Genomic DNA, 19,289 nt, shown 5'->3' on the forward strand with positions numbered 1-19,289 from the left:
GGGCACTGTGGCGTATTGCGGACTGGGGGCACTGTGGCGTATTGCGGGCTGGGGGCACTGTGGCGCATTGCGGGCTGGGGGCACTGGCGTATTGTGGACCGGGGGCACTGTGGCGTATTGCGGGCTGGGAGCACTGTGGCGTATTAGTAACATAGTAACATAGTATCTGAGGTTGAAAAAAGACAATTGTCCATCGAGTTCAACCTATTTGTGGTCTCCTATGCATGATTATTTGACTAAAATTTCTGACTGATGCTGCTGTCAGCCGTTGCATTTTATCCCTATTTATAGTAACTATAATGCATGACTATGCACCATACCCCTGGATATCCTTATCCATTAGGAATTTATCTAACCCATTCTTAAAGGTGTTGACAGATTCCGCCATTACAACTCCCTCGGGCAGGGAATTCCAAACACGTATTGTCCTTACCGTGAAAAAGCCTTTACGCCGTATTGTGCGGAATCTCCTCTCCTCTAACCTGAGCGAGTGTCCACGAGTCCTCTGTGTTGATCTAACCAAAAACAGGTCCCGCGCAAGCTCTGTGTATTGTCCCCTTATATATTTGTAGATGTTGATCATATCCCCTCTTAGTCTCCGCTTTTCCAATGTAAACATGCCTAGTCTTTCAAGCCTTTCCTTGTATTCCATCGTCTCCATGCCCTTAATTAGTTTGGTCGCCCTCCTCTGTACCTTTTCAAGCTCCAGGATATCCTTTTTGTAGTACGGTGCCCAGAATTGTACACAGTATTCAAGATGTGGCCTCACTAGTGATTTATATAACGGGAGTATAATATAGCATCTATACCCCGTTTTATGCATGCTAATATCTTATTAGCCTTCTTTGCTGCAGTCCTACTTTGGGTACTACTGCTTAGCTTGCTATCTATGAGGACACTGAAGTCCTTTTCCAGTACAGAATCCCCTAATTTTACCCCATTTAGTAGGTAGGTGTAATTTTTGTTCTTGTTACAACTGTGCATTACCTTACACTTGTCTGTGTTGAAGCGCATTCTCCATTTGGCTGCCCATGCTTCTAATTTAACTAAGTCGTTCTGAAGAGACTCGGCATCCTCCTCTGTATTTATAGCCTTACACAATTTGGTATCATCTGCAAAATTGACACCATGCTCTCTAGACCTTCTGTTAGGTCGTTAATGAAAATATTGAACAATAGCGGTCCTAATACTGAGCCTTGCGGCACACCACTTAGCACTTCAGTCCAAGTTGAAAAAGATCCATTAACCACAACGCGCTGCTTCCTATTATCTAACCAGTTTTTGACCCAAGTGCATATTGTGCTTCCTAGCCCTGATTCTTGTAGCTTGTAGATAAGTCTCATGTGTGGTACAGTATCGAACGCTTTGGCAAAGTCTAAAAAGATTACATCCACGTCTTTACCCTGATCTAGGTTTGCGCTTACTGTTTCATAAAAGCCAAGTAAGTTGGTTTGACAGGATCTGTCCTTCATAAACCCATGTTGATTCCTTTTAATGACCTTATTGGTTTCAAGGAACTTCTGAATACTATCTCTTAGAATACCTTCCAATACTTTCCCCACTATAGATGTAAGACTAACTGGTCTATAATTACCTGGTTCAGCTTTACTTCCCTTTTTGAATATAGGCACTACTTCCGCTATACGCCAGTCTTTGGGAACCATACCTGATATAACTGAATCCTCAAAGATCAAAGATAGCGGTTTTGCCAGTTCAGAGTGAAGCTCCATTAGAACCCTTGGATGAATACCATCGGGCCCTGGTGATTTATTAATCTTTAAATGTTTTAATCGGTCACAGACTACTTCCTCGCTTAAATAAGTACCTATCAGTGTGATATTCTCATTATTGAGATTGTGTGTCAGTCCCTGAATTGGGTCCTCTCTAGTGAATACTGTAGAAAAAAACTCATTTAGTGTGTCCGCTATGTCATTATCATTTTTGCTTAAGACTCCCAACTTGTCTTTTAAAGGGCCTATACTCTCCTTTTTTAATCTCTTGCTATTAATGTATTTAAAGATTTTTTTTGGGATTCGCTTTGCTTTCCTTTGCTACTAGTTTTTCAGTTTCTACTTTAGCCGCTCTTATTTCCTTTTTGCAATTTTTGTTACATTCCTTATAGTGCTGAAATGACTCTGCTTCCCCGTCAGATTTGTATTTTTTAAATGCTCGCCTTTTCTTGCCCATAAGTTCCTTAATCTTTTTGTTAAGCCACATCGGTTTATGATTTTTATTCCCTTTTTTGCTACTCATAGGAATATATTTGAGTGTATTTTTAGCTAGCAGGAATTTTAGTACCTCCCATTTCTCCGTAGTATTTTTTCCTAAAAACAAACCTTCCCATTCAATATCCCTGAAAAATACCCTCATCTTTTCAAAATTTGCTTTGCTAAAGTTTAAAGTCCTAGTTGAGCCAGTATAGGGCTGTTTGTAGAAACTGATATTGAATGTGACCATATTGTGGTATCTGTTTCCTATGGGTTCCCCTACTATAATAACCGATACCAAATCCTGATTGTTTGTTAATACCAGGTCTAAGATTGCATTGTACCTAGTTGGCTCCTCAATTAGTTGGACTAAGTAGTTATCATTTAGTGTGATTAAAAACATACTGCCCCTAGCAGTATCACATGAATCGTTTTTCCAGTTTATCTCTGGATAGTTAAAATCTCCCATCACTACTATGTCTCCTACTCCTGCTGCTCTTTCAATTAGCTTTAGTAACAATTCATCATCAGATGCGTTGATACCAGGTGGCCTATAGCATACACCCAATACTAACTTTTTTATTCCTTTTTCCCCGCATGCAATTTCTACTTATAATGTCTCAACAGTGTCTACAGTCCCCTCCTGAATATCTTCCCGTATATCAGGTTTTAAAAACGACTTTACGTACAGACACACCCCTCCACCCTTTTTATTTAGTCTGTCTCTCCTAAACAGTGTATAGCCCTCTAGATTGACTGTCCAATCATGAGATTCATCCCACCAAGTTTCAGTAATGCCTATAATATCATACTGATTGCTTGCTGCAAGTATTTCTAGTTCACCCTTTTTACCAGTAATGCTTCTGGCGTTTACATACATACAACTAAGATAAGTATTTTCCCTTGCGTTAGGGACATCTTTCACCTTATGTGGCAAGGATGACCTGTAATCGTCATTGGTTAGTGCTTTAGTAAAATCCCTTTTAGTACCCATGTTAGTAACCTTACCGCCTGCTCTTACCCTCCCCCCAACTTCTCCCCCATTTCGTTTACTACCGCCATCCCCACTATTCTCACTGCATGACCCGTAGTTTCTAGCTAAACCCTCCCCCCAGGCTTCTAGTTTAAAATCTCCTCCAACCTTCTAACCATCCTTCCCCCCCCAGCACCGCTGCCCCCTCCTCAGTCAGGTGCAATCCGTCACGACAAAAGAGATGGCGCCTGACTGAGAAGTCCGCCCAGTGTTCCAGGAACACAAACCCCTCTTTCCTGCACCAATCCCTAAGCCACACATTTACCTCCCTAATCTCCCTCTGCCTCCCTGGACTAGCGCGTGGCACGGGTAATAATTCCGAGAATATTACCTTAGATGTCCTTGCCTTCAGTTTCTTTCCTAAGTCCCTATAGTCTTTCTTAAGGATTGGGGGCACTGTGGCGTATTGCGGGCTGGGGGCACTGTGGCATATTGCGGACTGGGGCACTGTGGCATATTGCGTGCTGGGGGCACTGTGGCGTATTGCGTGTTGGGGGCACTGTGGCACTGTGTGGGCTGGGGGCACTGTGGCGTATTGCGGGCTGGGGGCACTGTGGCATATTGCGGACTGGGGCACTGTGGCATATTGCATGCTGGGGGCACTGTGGCGTATTGCGTGCTGGGGGCACTGTGGCATATTGCGGACTGGGGGCACTGCAGTTCTCAGAAAATGTATTCATTATACGTCTTAATAAATCCAGCAGTATAGAATTGCTCCAATTTTAGTGGTAGGTGCCCCACAAGTTAGTTGCCCAGGGTCCCCCACAACCCTCAGTCCGGCTCTGATGTGCAGGGCCACTTATATGCTGAATGCCAGCACAGGCGGGAGAGAGACCGAGCAGCGGCCAGGTGTTCTGCAAGGTACAGTACTGTAGAAGATGAGGATAGCACTTTCACCCGGACAAACAGTGGTTACACCTAGAGATAATCACAATCAATAATAAGAGATATAACATATACTGTATACACACCCAGGATCCCTCACACTCTCTGTACATTCTCTATAACATAACTTTATAGGACCATATGTGTGTGCAGAAGGCCAGAGAGATGTTTACTCAAGGAGCAACCCTCAGACCCATATAATGTCCTGTCTTCCTATATAGGAGAGTGTATCGCATCACATCGGTGCTGGAGGAGAAGCAGGTACTGTAAGTGGGATCATCTACACACAGGGACGAGGCTTGTATATGGAGTTATTGGGGGGATTATGATATAGATAAATAATAAGGGCCCCCGCTCTGCTGCTCCAAAGAGGTGACTCTTGGGGGATGCACATATGGGGCCCCTTCTAAGTTTTGCTGTAGGGCTATGTGTTTGCTGGTTATGTCCCTGGCTAGGGGCCCCTGTAATACATAGCTGCAATAAGAGGGATTAGTAATGGGTATGCAGAGCAGTGTGCGGCAGGCAGATTCGGATTAACCACAGGGGAGCCGGATCTGTCACTAAGGGGCCGCTGCGCAAAATACATCACCAGCGTGGGGCCACTGTGGCATATGTATATATATATTTTTTCACATTTTTATTTAAATCATTTGTTCAATACAGTTATATTGCAGTTATATCAGCACCTTTTCTTATGTAGAAATGAAACAGCACATTGGGGGTCATTCCGAGTTGTTCGCTTGGTAATTTTTTTTGCATCGCAGCGGTTTTCCGCTTAGTGCGCATGCGCAATTTCCGCAGTGCGACTGCGCTAAGTAAATTTGCTATGCAGTTAGGAATTTTACTCACGGCTTTTTCATCGTTCTGGTGATCGTAGTGTGATTGACAGGAAGTCGGTGTTTCTGGGCGGAAACTAGCCGTTTTATGGGTGTGTGCGGAAAAACGCTACCGTTTCTGGGAAAAACGCGGGAGTGGCTGGAGAAACGGAGGAGTGTCTGGGCGAACGTTGGGTGTGTTTATGACGTCAAACCAGGAACGACAAGCACTGAACTGATCGCAGATGCCGAGTAAGTCTGGAGCTACTCAGAAACTGCTAAGAGAGGTGTAATCGCAATATTGCGAATACGTCGTTCGCAATTTTAAGAAGCTAAGATTCACTCCCAGTAGGCGGCGGCTTAGCATGAGCAAATCTGCTAAAAGCAGCTTGCGAGCGAACAACTCGGAATGAGGGCCATTAGACTGTGGCATATGTGTACTGAGGTTCCTGTGTGGCCCATAGTTGCTTACCCTCCCTTCTCCTGCAGGAGACTCCTGTTTCAGTGTGTAATCTCCTGCTTCCCCCGGATTGTAAATCAAAACCCCTGGATTTTATGGATACACAAAAGCAATGTAACCCTCGGTTACGTATAATTATGTGTGCTATGCACTACTAAACTATTATTATCCAGTGCCTCCACCCAAGCTTAACTCAAAGTGTTTTATATTACGTTATACAGGGCAGACTTGGGACAGCTGATAATATTTCCCTTTAATAGATAAATATTAACACTACATACTCTGCATTCTCGTGTTTTAAATGAATGTGACAATATTTAATAGTGATGATAGTAAAATATTGCAAAGATTGTAATATAACAAGAGAATACAATTTATAGGTCACGCTTTCCCTTCTAATCCGACCCTCATGGCCTATACAGGTTACCTGCATGCAATACAAAAATTACCTTTTGGTAGCCACCAGAGTTTGCCTAGGCAAATAAAAAAATATATATCCCTAGGTGTACACCTGAGTTGCAAATTAAATGTCATACATACATTAAGTATAATCTAGACTCAAAGATATGTAAATTATACACCTTACTATGAATATATTTCTTTCTGGCTATGGGCGCTACAGACACCCAGTAAATGTTCCTCTTTAAGTGTTTGTTTACGTTTACTGAGCTGTATAATAACTCATGAATCCGTGTATCCGGTATATTCGTATTAAGGGGGTAATTCCAAGTTGATCGCAGCAGGAATTTTGTTATCAGTGGAGCAAAACGGTCCAGGGACGTGCAGTCAGGGGAGGCAGAGGAGGCAGTGCCTCCCTTGTCATTCCCCAGACATTAATGATTAAGATAATACAGAGAAGATACTTATGACACATATTCTGTGTCATAAGTATCCTCTTTATATTTTTCTAATCATTGTAACCAATTAAAGTAGTTTGGGAGGCACTGATAGCAGTGCCTCCCGTAGTCAATGAGAACGGGATAGAGAGGGGGGGGCGAGGCCAAGCGCTGGGCTGTAAAAGCCCATTAAATTTTTTTTAAAAGCGGCACTTATAGAAGTGCCTCGTTGACAAGAAGCACGTCCCCTGTCAGTGAGGCACATGTGATTGGACAGCGGATCCAGTGCTGGATCCGCTGTCCAATCACCCGTAAGCCGCGGCGGGACAAGGTTCTCGGAGCTGCCAATAATTATCACCTTCCCCTGACTCCTCACCTGCTGCTGGTGGTGGGAGCCTGCAGCCGCCTGCACCCGATTATCACTGTTACCCCGCAGACTAGCCGACAGCACCAGGGAGCAGGAGAGCAAAGCGCAGCAGTGGCAGCCGGCGCACGGAGGTGCTGGCGGCGGTAAGCCCAGAGAGAGCAGCAGGTGGCCGGCACTCTCCTCCTCCTCCTCTCAGACGGGACATCCGCCGGCGACTGCTGCATTTGCGCTGCCTAGGGTCCGGCACTGCCCGTCTCCATTAAGATCGGACAGCAGCTGGCAGGACAGCTCACACAGCTGAGCTGAGCCTGCAACGGGAGGGAGCTCCGGAGAGGCTGCAAATTTCAAACATGCCGCTGAGGCCGCCGGCAGGGGAGCTTATTAAGCTGACCTGAGCCGGCAGCAGGGGGGTGCACAGCTGGCAATACCTGCCTGCCATTGCAGAGTAGGGTGGGGGGAGGGCTGGCTGCCACTAACAATAACTGGGCCAGCTGCAATTAACAAATATGGCTGCTGGTCCTGGGGGAGGGCTGCTGCACTTCTGCACTGCACATGCCTAGATGCAGCAGTCTTTGTGCAGTCAGCCAGCCACCGCATGCAGCGTGGATCCTCCTTCTGCCGACCTCCTCTGAGCTGTACCTGGGTCCGCAGGCTTCCCTCAGTCACACCCTGCAGCAGTACAGCTCATCCCGCACGGTGAGTAACCTGGTAACTTTGTGTGTGTGTGACCCCCTGTACCTCCTCACCCTGATGTGTGACCACCTATACCCCCCTACCCCTGTGTACGTGACACCTTGTACCCTCTAGCCCCCCATGATTGACACACTGTTCCCACTACCTTTGTGTGTCTGTCACCCTGTAACACCCCCCCCCCCCCCCTCCCCATATTATACAGTACCGTATGTTGGCCTTTCGCTCTTCTATATGCATGCGGGTGTAGTATGGTTTGCCGGCGGTCGGGCGCCCAGCATACCGTCGCCAGGATACCGGCCACCGTCATGCCGACAGTGGGGCAAGCGCAATTGAGCCCCTTGCGGGCTCGCGGCGCTCGCCATGCTGCTGGCACGGTGGAACCCCCAAGAGGGAGAATAGTTGTCAGTGTGCCAGGTGTCGGGATTCCGGTGCCAGTATGCTGAGCGCCAGGATCCCAACAGCCGGCATACTGAATAACACCCATGCATGCTTTTATCTGTAATATATACACTAACAGCAATGGACCTGTGAAAGGGGTTACATTTGATTTTTTATTGTATTCCCCCCCTCCCCTCCTCTCTCGACTCATACCCCTTGTCCCTGGCTCCCAGTCAGCATCCACAAATTCCTTTGTCCCCTGGTCACAACCCGTCACCCACACCCATTGTCCCCAATCACAGCTCATCACCCATAATCAATAATGTATTCACCTCTGTCCCCCGGCCACAGCTCATCACCCCAAAACCTCACAGTCACAGCTTGTCACCCCACACCCTCTACCCCTGTTCACATGCTATCACTTCACACAATATGTCACCGGCTCACAGCCTGTCACCCCACACATCTACCCACTGGTCACAGTCCGTCACCCCACAACCTCTGTCCCCCAGCCTGTTACCAGACAACCTTTTATACTTTGAACTGTATTTTTATGTAGATCTGTTTTTTTTTTTATGTACTTTTATATGGATCTGCTTTTTTTGTTTATGTATTTTCACTGGATCTGGTATTTTCAGTGTATTTTTATGTGGATCTAGCTTTTTTAATGTAGGCCTGAGTTTTGCATACTCTGCCATCCAGACCAGGTTTTAAGGATAGCCATACTTGAGCACGGTGACTTAGTTAGTAACTCAGTCGATCTGACTTAACTATCTGGACTCAAGCATGGATATCCTGAAAACCTGGACTGTAATGGTGGAGTTTGGTAAACTCTGATGGGACCCATAGTAGTGGTGTCATCAGTTCAAATGAAAGGTGATGAGATCAATCATCACTCTTCAAGTCGACGATGAGATGCTGTGGCTAACTCTCTGGCTGTGCATGCTGGGGGGAGGGATGGGATTATCTGCTAGGAGGCAACAACAAAAATCTTGCCTAGTGCATCAAATTGTCTAGGGCCGTGTCTGAGCAGCAGCACCGTGCCTGCTGCACTCTCCCGCCGGGATGGGGGGGGGGGGGGGGTTAGCTCATACCCTCATCAGAGACAGGGGCCACTACGTGTAACTGGCACTACATGTAATTGGCACTACAGGACACATTACATGTAACTGGCACTACAGGGGGGGCAATACATGTAACTGGCACTACAGGATGCATTACGTGTAACTGGCACTACATGCAACTGGAACTACAGGGGGTACTACGTGTAATTGGCACTACGTGTAACTGGCACTATGGGATGCATTGCGTGTAACTGGCACTACAGGAGGGCAAAACATGTAACTGGCACTACAGGGGGGCACTACGTGTAACTGGCACTACATGGGGGCACTACGTGTAACTGGCATTACAAGGGGTGCTAAGTGTAACTGGCACTATACTGGGGGCACTAAGTGTAACTGGCACTATACTGGGGGCACTACGTGTAACTGGCACTATACTGGGTGCATTACGTTTATCTGGCACTATACTGGTGGCATTACGGGTAACTGCCACTATTCTGGGGGCATTACATTTGTTTGGCACTATACTGGGGGCATTATGTTTATCTGGCACTATACTGGGGGCGTTACGTGTAAGGAGCACTGCTGTGGGCATTATGTGTAATACTGCCAATTGTGTGTGTAGGGGGCTGATAATACGGTATATATATTTATAAGTTGATTTCATAATATATAGTTGCGAGGCCATGCCCACTATTATAGGAGCGAAGGCGCGCACATTGGGGAGAGGGGGGCACTTCAAATGATCTTACTCAAGGTACTAGTCGGCCTGGAGCCGGCATCTGGCTGCTCTCTGGGTACTTTGGGGTCTGTCCTGTAATCACAGTATATACACAATGGCTGCAGTACTAGCTGACCCCCCATATACCATAATGTATCTGCTGTTCCTAAAACGTGAGCTGAGGTTTGTGTTCTTGTGCTGCTGGAGATGTACTGGAGAAGCCAGTGCCTCCCCAGCCATTGACCTCACCGCACTTCACTGGCAAAACCATGTGCACTGCAGGGGAGGCAGATGTAACGTGCAGAACTAGTTAGATTTGGGTGGGTTATTTTGTTTCTGTGCAGGGTAAACACTGGCTGCTTTATTTTTACACTGCAAATTAGAATGCAGATTGAACACACCACACCCAAATCTAACTCTCTCTGCACATGTTACATCTGCCTCCCCTGCAGTGCACATGGTTTTGGCCAACTGCTAACAAAAATCCTGCTGCGATCAACTTGGAATTACCCCCTAAGTTCATTTCATGTATTGAATTATGCTGCCTGCAGTTTAGGAGTTTCCTCAAGACACAGAACTTCACTTCAGCAGACAGAACTTGTTACAATTTTGTGTCTTTCCTGTTGTATCCAATGCTGCTAGATTGTCTGTCAGTGCTCCCAGAATCTAATAGTTACTTTGTATAACCCGACTGTATATTTTGTATCCAAACACTGTAATGTTGCCAAAGTCACAAGTCTATTTTACTTGTCTGGCAGCAATCACTGGCGTCTCCCTGGTAGTGTGCTACATTTAACCATCCATAAGTTATATTGGATGTCGAAGTATATTAATTAACTAAAGCTGACAGGTGAGAATGTCAGTGATGTCCCTTGGAGTCTAATTAGCTGTAAAACTTAATATGTCTATAGGTGATGTGGGTGAGTGCAATTTCGAATCTCACCAATCCACGTATAGCTGTACTCTCTCTCAGACTGGCTCTCCATATGCTGCTGCGGGAGGTGCTGGCTAAGGGTGTGTACACACGGTGAGATATTTTCTTTAGATTTTGACTATATAGAAAAGTTAGTGCAGATCGCAAGGTGAAAGTCACCTTGCGATCCCGATTCAATCCCGATGCGTGGTCCCGCCAGGTCGGCATTGCAAGAAAAGATAGACTGTGCAGGCAAGTCAATCCTTGCTAGATCGGTGTACTATCTAGTTCATCTCACATGTCAATGACATCTCACATAAGCCAAAATCTCACATAAGCCAAAATCGTAAGCACACGTAGTCCATATCTCAAGAAAAGTTACTTAAAATCTGTGGTGCTGGGCTCCGGGGAGTTCTAGGGGAAATCGCAAAGTGAAAAATCGGGCATAGCAAAGATCTCAGCGGGTGTACACACCCTTATTCTCTCCCTCGACCTCCTGCTCCCTATTGGCACCTTGTCTGACTACCCTCAGCTTCTGCGGAGATGACTGGCTTGTACTCCTGCTGACCCCTGACTCTGCACCTGACTGTGATATACCTTCAGTTTTAGTGGCATTAACCACCTATGGCGCCCTGCTCTCCTACTCTATATGTATAGCTTGCATCTGCACGAGGTCTCAGAACACCCTAGATGTGCCCAGCTATATCATATGCATCAGGGTAGCGTTCTCAGCCTCCCCACTACCCGCTCACTGTTTACAGCCAGATGTGAGCGACAGCAGGTGAAGCGAGTAGAGCACTTATTCCCTGGGTGTGCATAGACGACCACACCGCCAGTCTCCTGTCTGCCCACCTAATGTTTACAGCGGGGGAGATCCCTTATTCCCTGGGCATGACCACACCGCCAGTCTCCTGTCTGCTCACCTAGGGGTCTATTCACGAAGCAGTGAAGAGTGTGGAGAAGGGAGTCTGTGGAGAAGTTGCTCATGGCAACCAATCAGCTGCTCCATACAATTGTATAGTATGCAAATTATAAACGTTACTTCAATGCTGATTGGTGGCCATGGGCAACTTCTCCACTGGCTCACTTCTCCACTCTTTTCACTGCTTCATGAATAGACACCCTAATGTTTACAGCGGGAGAGCGGTAGCAGAAGGGACATCAACGGCAATGGCTACTATGCGCCACTGCACTATAGGCTGCTGATGCTTGGCGCCGGCGACAGCCCCAGAATTATCCACCGCCCTTTACAGCTCTTAAGTGACGGGGAGTCATCCGAGGACTGCGCTCTCACCAAGGGATCTCCAGTCTGCCCCTCAGCGCTGAAGAGCCCTCTTTTAGCCTCTGATACAGTGAGGCTTGCGCTGACCGGCAGACTCTAATTGGTCCCTTGCCATCCACGCCGCCAATCACCTTTCCCCAACTCCAGCGGCTCGCGGTGACATGATCAGGGCCGCGAGGGAGCGGCTCTTCCCACCCGGCAGATCATTTCTCTAGCAGCGCGAGGAGGTGGATGCCGCTCGAGGACACACTTTTGCCGCCCTGCAGGCTATCTCCACAGGGCTTGAAGCGGCGCGCGGGGATCACTGACAGACTCCAACTGTAAGTCTGTCATGTCAGCTGATTACTTGTCTCGCGCACTGTGTGCACTATACCTATATGCTGACCACTACCTACAGCGGGTGGCATGCCTCATTTTATACAACACTTTGGGGGTAATTCCAAGTTGATCGCAGCAGGAATTTTGGTAGCAGTTAGGCAAAACCATGTGCACTGCAGGGGAGGCAGATGTAACATGTGCAGAGAGAGTTAGATTTGGGTGTGGTGAGTTCAATCTGCAATCTAAATTGCAGTGTAAAAATAAAGCAGCCAGTATTTATCCTGCACAGAAACAATATAACCCACCCAAATCTAACTCTCTCTGCACATGTTATATCTGCCCCCCCTGCAGTGCACATGGTTTTGCCCAACTGCTAAAAAATTTCCTGCTGCGATCAACTTGAAAGTACCCCCTATATACACATACCATATGCTTATTTACACAATAAACCTATATATATGATAATTAACATAGATAGGCACGACCTATGTAAATTTAAACTATTACATTTATATTAATGTTAGAAAAACATTTTATTATTGTACAGTAACTCTTGTATTAGATATATATATATATATATATATATATATATATATATTTCAGTATATGAAATCTCCACAATGAATTATCTCATAAATTAACCATATATTTTTTATATTTTATATATATATATATATATATATATATATATACAGTATATATATATATATATATATATACGCTATTTTACTTTTTATCTACTTATTTATTACATGGCAACCTCAACACTGTATTTATTAAACAGAAAACAAATTATGTAAAATGTCTTCAGTGAAGTAATATACCTGGGATACATGTTCTGCGGTCATACATGTTCTGCATGGTATGTGGTCATACATGTTCTGCATGGTATGTGGACATACATGTTCTGCAAGGTATGTGGTCATGCATGTTCTGCGAGGTCTGGAGTCTGACATGTTCTGAGCGGTCTTGGGTCACACATGTTCTGCATGGTCTGCAGTCATACATGTTCTGCATGGTCTGTGGTCATACATGTTCTGTGAGGTGTGGAGTCTGACATGTTCTGAGAAGTCTGGGGTCATACATGTTCTAGTTTATACAGATGTGCTGTGTTATCTCCTGTAGGATGCAGATCTTCCTCCTGGTGACAGTGGTGGCAGGAGCGCTGAGGCAGAGCCAGTGCTGCAATCCCAACCCACAAGGTATTTCATTCTCCTCCAGTTCTCATTTAATTTGATTATAAGATAAAATGAAGTGGGTCCACAGTGGTCCAGATACATCTCAGAGGGTTGAGGAGGTGAAGGATGGTAGACAGTGAGGACCAGGTAATGATTGTTGATAGATCTGCGCCTGTAATTGATCTACTATATCCTGTGAATGCAGACAAACTCTTCCGTCTTGTTTCAGGTATTAATTTGGCCAGGGATGGACAGGTCGTTCAGAGCTCTCTCTATAACGGAAACAGTCACCCCGAGAAAGCCGTTGATGGCAATAGATATGGGGATTTTTCTAGAGGCTCCTGCATTCACACTGGTGTAGAGGCAAATCCCTGGTGGAGACTGGAATTCAGGAAACTCTATAAGATTGGAACCATTATTGTGGCAAACCGTCAAGATTGCTGCGCTTTCCAGCTTGTGGGGGCTGAGGTCCGTGTTGGGAACTCTCTAGACAACAACAATCCTGTGTGAGTATCAATAGGAACAATCACATTATCATATAAAAGTAGTGGGACGGTATTTAATATTTAATTATTTATTAACAGTTTCTTATATAGCGCAGCATATTCCGGTTGACTGAAAGTAATAGAACAAAACTGGGTAATAACAGACAGGCATAGAGGTAGGAGGGCCCTGCTCGCAACTTACACTCTATAGAGAATGGCATTGATACACAAGGATAAGTGCTACCTATTGCAGAATGGTCCATCAGATTGCAAAGGTTCTTAGTGGGCTGTATGATATGGTCACACAGTGATCAGCAGCGGATTTTGCCATGGGCAAGCAGGACTTTTGCCCGGGGCGCCGCCTTCCGGAGGGCGCTGCACCAGGGCAAGATCCGCTGCTGCTGTGCCCCCCGCTGCCGCTGGCCACTGTGAAAGGAAACTAGAGTTTCCCTTCATGGAGAGGTCCTTTACTGTGTGGTGCGCGATGACGTCATTGCGCACCGCACAGCAAAGGTCCTCTCCACGAAGGGAACCAGACAGTAACACGCTGAGAGGACTGACGGGAAGCTGCAGCGTGGCGCTCCGGGGCTTGATCCACACTTCTCACCCTCTCCCCGGCTGCACTAGTCCACGGGAGGGGAGAGGGGAGGGCCCACTAGATTACAGATGATACGGGAGATGCCGGAGCCGCCGCAAGATGACATCACCCAGCAGAGTGATGAAGTCGGACCCGCCACCTGTGAACAGATCCCTACTCAGAGCTGGCAGGGCAGAGGTAATTTAGCTGAGCCAGTGTGCGGGGCCAGGCAGAAACTGAACAGCAGCAGGCTAATGCTGCCTTATCAGTGTCTGCCAGCCCAGTGTCCCCCACCATTACTGACCCTACCAGCCCAGTGTCCCCCACCATTACTGACCCTACCAGCCCAGTGTCCCCCACCATTACTGACCCTGCCAGCCCAGTGTCCCCCACCATTACTGACCATGCCAGCCCAGTGTCCCCCACCATTACTGACCCTGCCAGCCCAGTGTCCCCCACCATTACTGACCGTGCCAGCCCAGTGTCCCCCACCATTACTGACCCTGCAAGCCCAGTGTCCCCCACCATTACTGACCCTGCCAGCCCAGTGTCCCCCACCATTACTGACCGTGCCAGCCCAGTGTCCCCCACCATTACTGACCCTGCCAGCCCAGTGTCCCCCACCATTACTGACCCTGCCAGCCCAGTGTCCCCCACCATTACTGACCCTGCCAGCCCAGTGTCCCCCACCATTACTGACCCTGCCAGCCCAGTGTGTTATCTCACTGCCCTACCATCTAGAACCACCCTGTCAGTCCAGACACACTGATTCCCCTCCCAGTGTTACCTCCTCACACCCCTATATCTCTGCCTCTCTACCTGGCGCAATGTGTATAACGTGCTCTACCTGGCGCAATGTGTATAACGTGCTCTAACTGGCGCAATGTGTATAACGTGCTCTGCCTGGCTCGGTGTGTATAACGTGCTCTACCTGGCGCAATGTGTATAACGTGCTCTACCTGGCGCAATGTGTATAACGTGCTCTAACTGGCGCAGTGTGTATAACGTGCTCTACCTGGCGCAGTGTGTGTAACGTGCTCTACCTGGCGCAGTGTGTGTAACGTGCTCTGCCTGGTGCAGTGTGTGTAACGTGCTCTACCTGGCTCAGTGTGTATAATGTGCTCTACCTGGCGCAATGTGTATAACGTGCTCTACCTGGCGCAATGTGTATAACGTGCTCTAACTGGCGCAGTGTGTATAACGTGCTCTACCTGGCGCAATGTGTATAACGTGCTCTACCTGGCGCAGTGTGTGTAACGTGCTCTGCCTGGCTCGGTGTGTATAACGTGCTCTACCTGGCGCAGTATGCATAACGTGCTCTGCCTGGCTCAGTGTGTATAACGTGCTCTACCTGGCGCAGTGTGTGTAACGTGCTCTGCCTGGCGCAGTGTGTGTAACGTGCTCTGCCTGGCGCAGTGTGTGTAACGTGCTCTGCCTGGCGCAGTGTGTGTAACGTGCTCTGCCTGGCGCAGTGTGTGTAACGTGCTCTGCCTGGCGCAGTGTGTGTAACGTGCTCTGCCTGGCTCAGTGTGTATAACGTGCTCTACCTGGCTCGGTGTGTATAACGTGCTCTACCTGGCGCAGTGTGTGTAACGTGCTCTGCCTAGCGCAGTGTGTATAACGTGCTCTACCTGGCGCAGTGTGTGTAACGTGCTCTGCCTAGCGCAGTGTGTATAACGTGCTCTACCTGGCTCAGTGTGTATAATGTGCTCTACCTGGCTCAGTGTGTATAACGTGCTCTACCTGGCTCAGTGTGTATAACGTGCTCTAACTGGCTCGGTGTGTATAACGTGCTATACCTGGCGCAGTGTGTGTAACGTGCTCTGCCTAGCGCAGTGTGTATAACGTGCTCTACCTGGTGCAGTGTGTATAACGTGCTCTACCTGGCGCAGTGTGTATAACGTGCTCTTCCTGGCTCAGTGTGTATAACGTGCTCTACCTGGCGCAATGTGTATAACGTGCTCTACCTGGTGCAGTGTGTGTAACGTGCTCTACCTGGCTCAATGTGTATAACGTGCTCTGCCTAGCGCAGTGTGTATAACGTGCTCTACCTGGCTCAATGTGTGTAACGTGCTCTGCCTAGCGCAGTGTGTGTAACGTGCTCTACCTGGCGCAGTGTGTATAACGTGCTCTACCTGGCTCAATGTGTATAACGTGCTCTACCTGGCTCAGTGTGTATAACGTGCTCTACCTGGCGCAGTGTGTATAACGTGCTCTACCTGGCGCAGTGTGTATAACGTGCTCTTCCTGGCTCAGTGTGTATAACGTGCTCTACCTGGCGCAATGTGTATAACGTGCTCTACCTGGTGCAGTGTGTGTAACATGCTCTACCTGGCTCAGTGTGTATAATGTGCTCTGCCCGGTGCAGTGTGTGTAACGCGCTCTACCCTGCGCAGTGTGTGTAACGTGCTCTACCTGGCGCATTGTGTATAACGTGCTCTGCCTGGCTCAGTGTGTATAACGTGCTCTGCCTGGCTCAGTGTGTATAACGTGCTCTAACTGGCGCAGTGTGTGTAACGTGCTCTACCTGGCGCAGTGTGTGTAACCTGCTCTGCCTAGCGCAGTGTGTGTAACGTGCTCTGCCTGGCTCGGTGTGTATAACGTGCTCTACCTGGCTCGGTGTGTATAACGTGCTCTAGCTGGCTCAATGTGTATAACGTGCTCTACCTGGCTCAGTGTGTATAACGTGCTCTACCTGGCGCAGTGTGTATAACGTGCTCTACCTGGCTCAGTGTGTATAACGTGCTCTGCCTGGCTCAGTGTGTATAACGTGCTCTACCTGGCGCAGTGTGTATAACGTGCTCTACCTGGCGCAATGTGTATAACGTGTTCTACCTGGCGCAATGTGTATAACGTGCTCTACCTGGCGCAGTGTGTATAACGTGCTCTACCTGGCGCAATGTGTATAACGTGCTCTACCTGGCGCAGTGTGTATAACGTGCTCTACCTGGTGCAGTGTGTGTAACATACTCTGACTGGCGCAGTGTGTGTAATGTGCTCTACCTGGCTCAGTGTGTGTAACGTGCTCTACCTGGCTCAGTGTGTATAACGTGCTCTACCCGGCGCAGTGTGTGTAACGTGCTCTGCCTGGCTCAGTGTGTATAACGTGCTCTGCCTGGCTCAGTGTGTATAACGTGCTCTACCTGGCGCAGTGTGTATAACGTGCTCTACCTGACGCAGTGTATAACGTGCTCTGCCTGGCGCAGTGTGTGTAACGTGCTCTACCTGGCGCAGTGTGTGTAACGTGCTCTACCTGGCGCAGTGTGTGTAATGTGCTCTACCTGGTGCAGTGTGTGTAATGTTCTCTACCTGGCGCAGTGTATGTAATGTGCTCTACCTGGCGCAGTGTGTGAAACGTGCTCTACCTGGCGCAGTGTGTGTAATGTGCACTACCTGGTGCAGTGTGTGTAACGTGCACTACCTGGCACAGTGTGTGTAACGTGCACTACCTGGCGCAGTGTGTGTAACGTGCTCTACCTGGTTCAGTGTGTGTAACGTGCTCTGCCTGGCGCAGTGTGTGTAACATGCTCTGCCTGGCGCAGTGTGTGTAACGTGCTCTGCCTAGCGCAGTGTGTGTAACGTGCTCTGCCTGGCTCAGTGTGTATAACGTGCTCTACCTGGCTCGGTGTGTATAACGTGCTCTACCTGGCGCAGTGTGTGTAACGTGCTCTGCCTAGCGCAGTGTGTATAACGTGCTCTACCTGGCGCAGTGTGTATAACGTGCTCTACCTGGCGCAGTGTGTGTAACGTGCTCTGCCTAGCGCAGTGTGTGTAACGTGCTCTACCTGGCTCAGTGTGTATAACGTGCTCTACCTGGCTCAGTGTGTATAACGTGCTCTACCTGGCTCAGTGTGTATAACGTGCTCTAACTGGCTCGGTGTGTATAACGTGCTATACCTGGCGCAGTGTGTGTAACGTGCTCTGCCTAGCGCAGTGTGTATAACGTGCTCTACCTGGTGCAGTGTGTATAACGTGCTCTACCTGGCGCAGTGTGTATAACGTGCTCTTCCTGGCTCAGTGTGTATAACGTGCTCTACCTGGCGCAATGTGTATAACGTGCTCTACCTGGTGCAGTGTGTGTAACGTGCTCTACCTGGCTCAATGTGTATAACGTGCTCTGCCTAGCGCAGTGTGTATAACGTGCTCTACCTGGCTCAATGTGTATAACGTGCTCTGCCTAGCGCAGTGTGTGTAACGTGCTCTACCTGGCGCAGTGTGTATAACGTGCTCTACCTGGCTCAATGTGTATAACGTGCTCTACCTGGCTCAGTGTGTATAACGTGCTCTACCTGGCGCAGTGTGTATAACGTGCTCTACCTGGCGCAGTGTGTATAACGTGCTCTTCCTGGCTCAGTGTGTATAACGTGCTCTACCTGGCGCAATGTGTATAACGTGCTCTACCTGGTGCAGTGTGTGTAACGTGCTCTACCTGGCTCAGTGTGTATAATGTGCTCTGCCCGGTGCAGTGTGTGTAACGCGCTCTACCCTGCGCAGTGTGTGTAACGTGCTCTACCTGGCGCATTGTGTATAACGTGCTCTGCCTGGCTCAGTGTGTATAACGTGCTCTGCCTGGCTCAGTGTGTATAACGTGCTCTAACTGGCGCAGTGTGTGTAACGTGCTCTACCTGGCGCAGTGTGTGTAACCTGCTCTGCCTAGCGCAGTGTGTGTAACGTGCTCTGCCTGGCTCGGTGTGTATAACGTGCTCTACCTGGCTCGGTGTGTATAACGTGCTCTACCTGGCTCAATGTGTATAACGTGCTCTACCTGGCTCAGTGTGTATAACGTGCTCTACCTGGCGCAGTGTGTATAACGTGCTCTACCTGGCTCAGTGTGTATAACGTGCTCTGCCTGGCTCAGTGTGTATAACGTGCTCTACCTGGCGCAGTGTGTATAACGTGCTCTACCTGGCGCAATGTGTATAACGTGTTCTACCTGGCGCAGTGTGTATAACGTGCTCTACCTGGCGCAGTGTGTATAACGTGCTCTACCTGGTGCAGTGTGTGTAACATACTCTGACTGGCGCAGTGTGTGTAATGTGCTCTACCTGGCTCAGTGTGTGTAACGTGCTCTACCTGG

The 19,289-nt window shown here is 48.2% G+C and overlaps 1 protein-coding gene across 1 annotated transcript in view; it reads left to right on the plus strand.

Annotated features, from left to right (window-relative positions):
* The window catches only part of LOC134928727 (fucolectin-1-like), a 49,549-nt gene that overhangs the window by 6,629 nt on the left and 23,631 nt on the right, over positions 1-19,289 (plus strand). Inside the window, exons 2-3 of the mRNA XM_063924743.1 lie at positions 13,098-13,174; positions 13,380-13,656. Coding sequence (XP_063780813.1) covers positions 13,098-13,174; positions 13,380-13,656 — 354 coding nt within the window. The remainder of the gene's footprint in view (positions 1-13,097; positions 13,175-13,379; positions 13,657-19,289) is intronic.

This window comes from Pseudophryne corroboree, chromosome 5 (genome assembly GCF_028390025.1).
Source record: "Pseudophryne corroboree isolate aPseCor3 chromosome 5, aPseCor3.hap2, whole genome shotgun sequence".
Taxonomy (NCBI): domain Eukaryota; kingdom Metazoa; phylum Chordata; class Amphibia; order Anura; family Myobatrachidae; genus Pseudophryne; species Pseudophryne corroboree.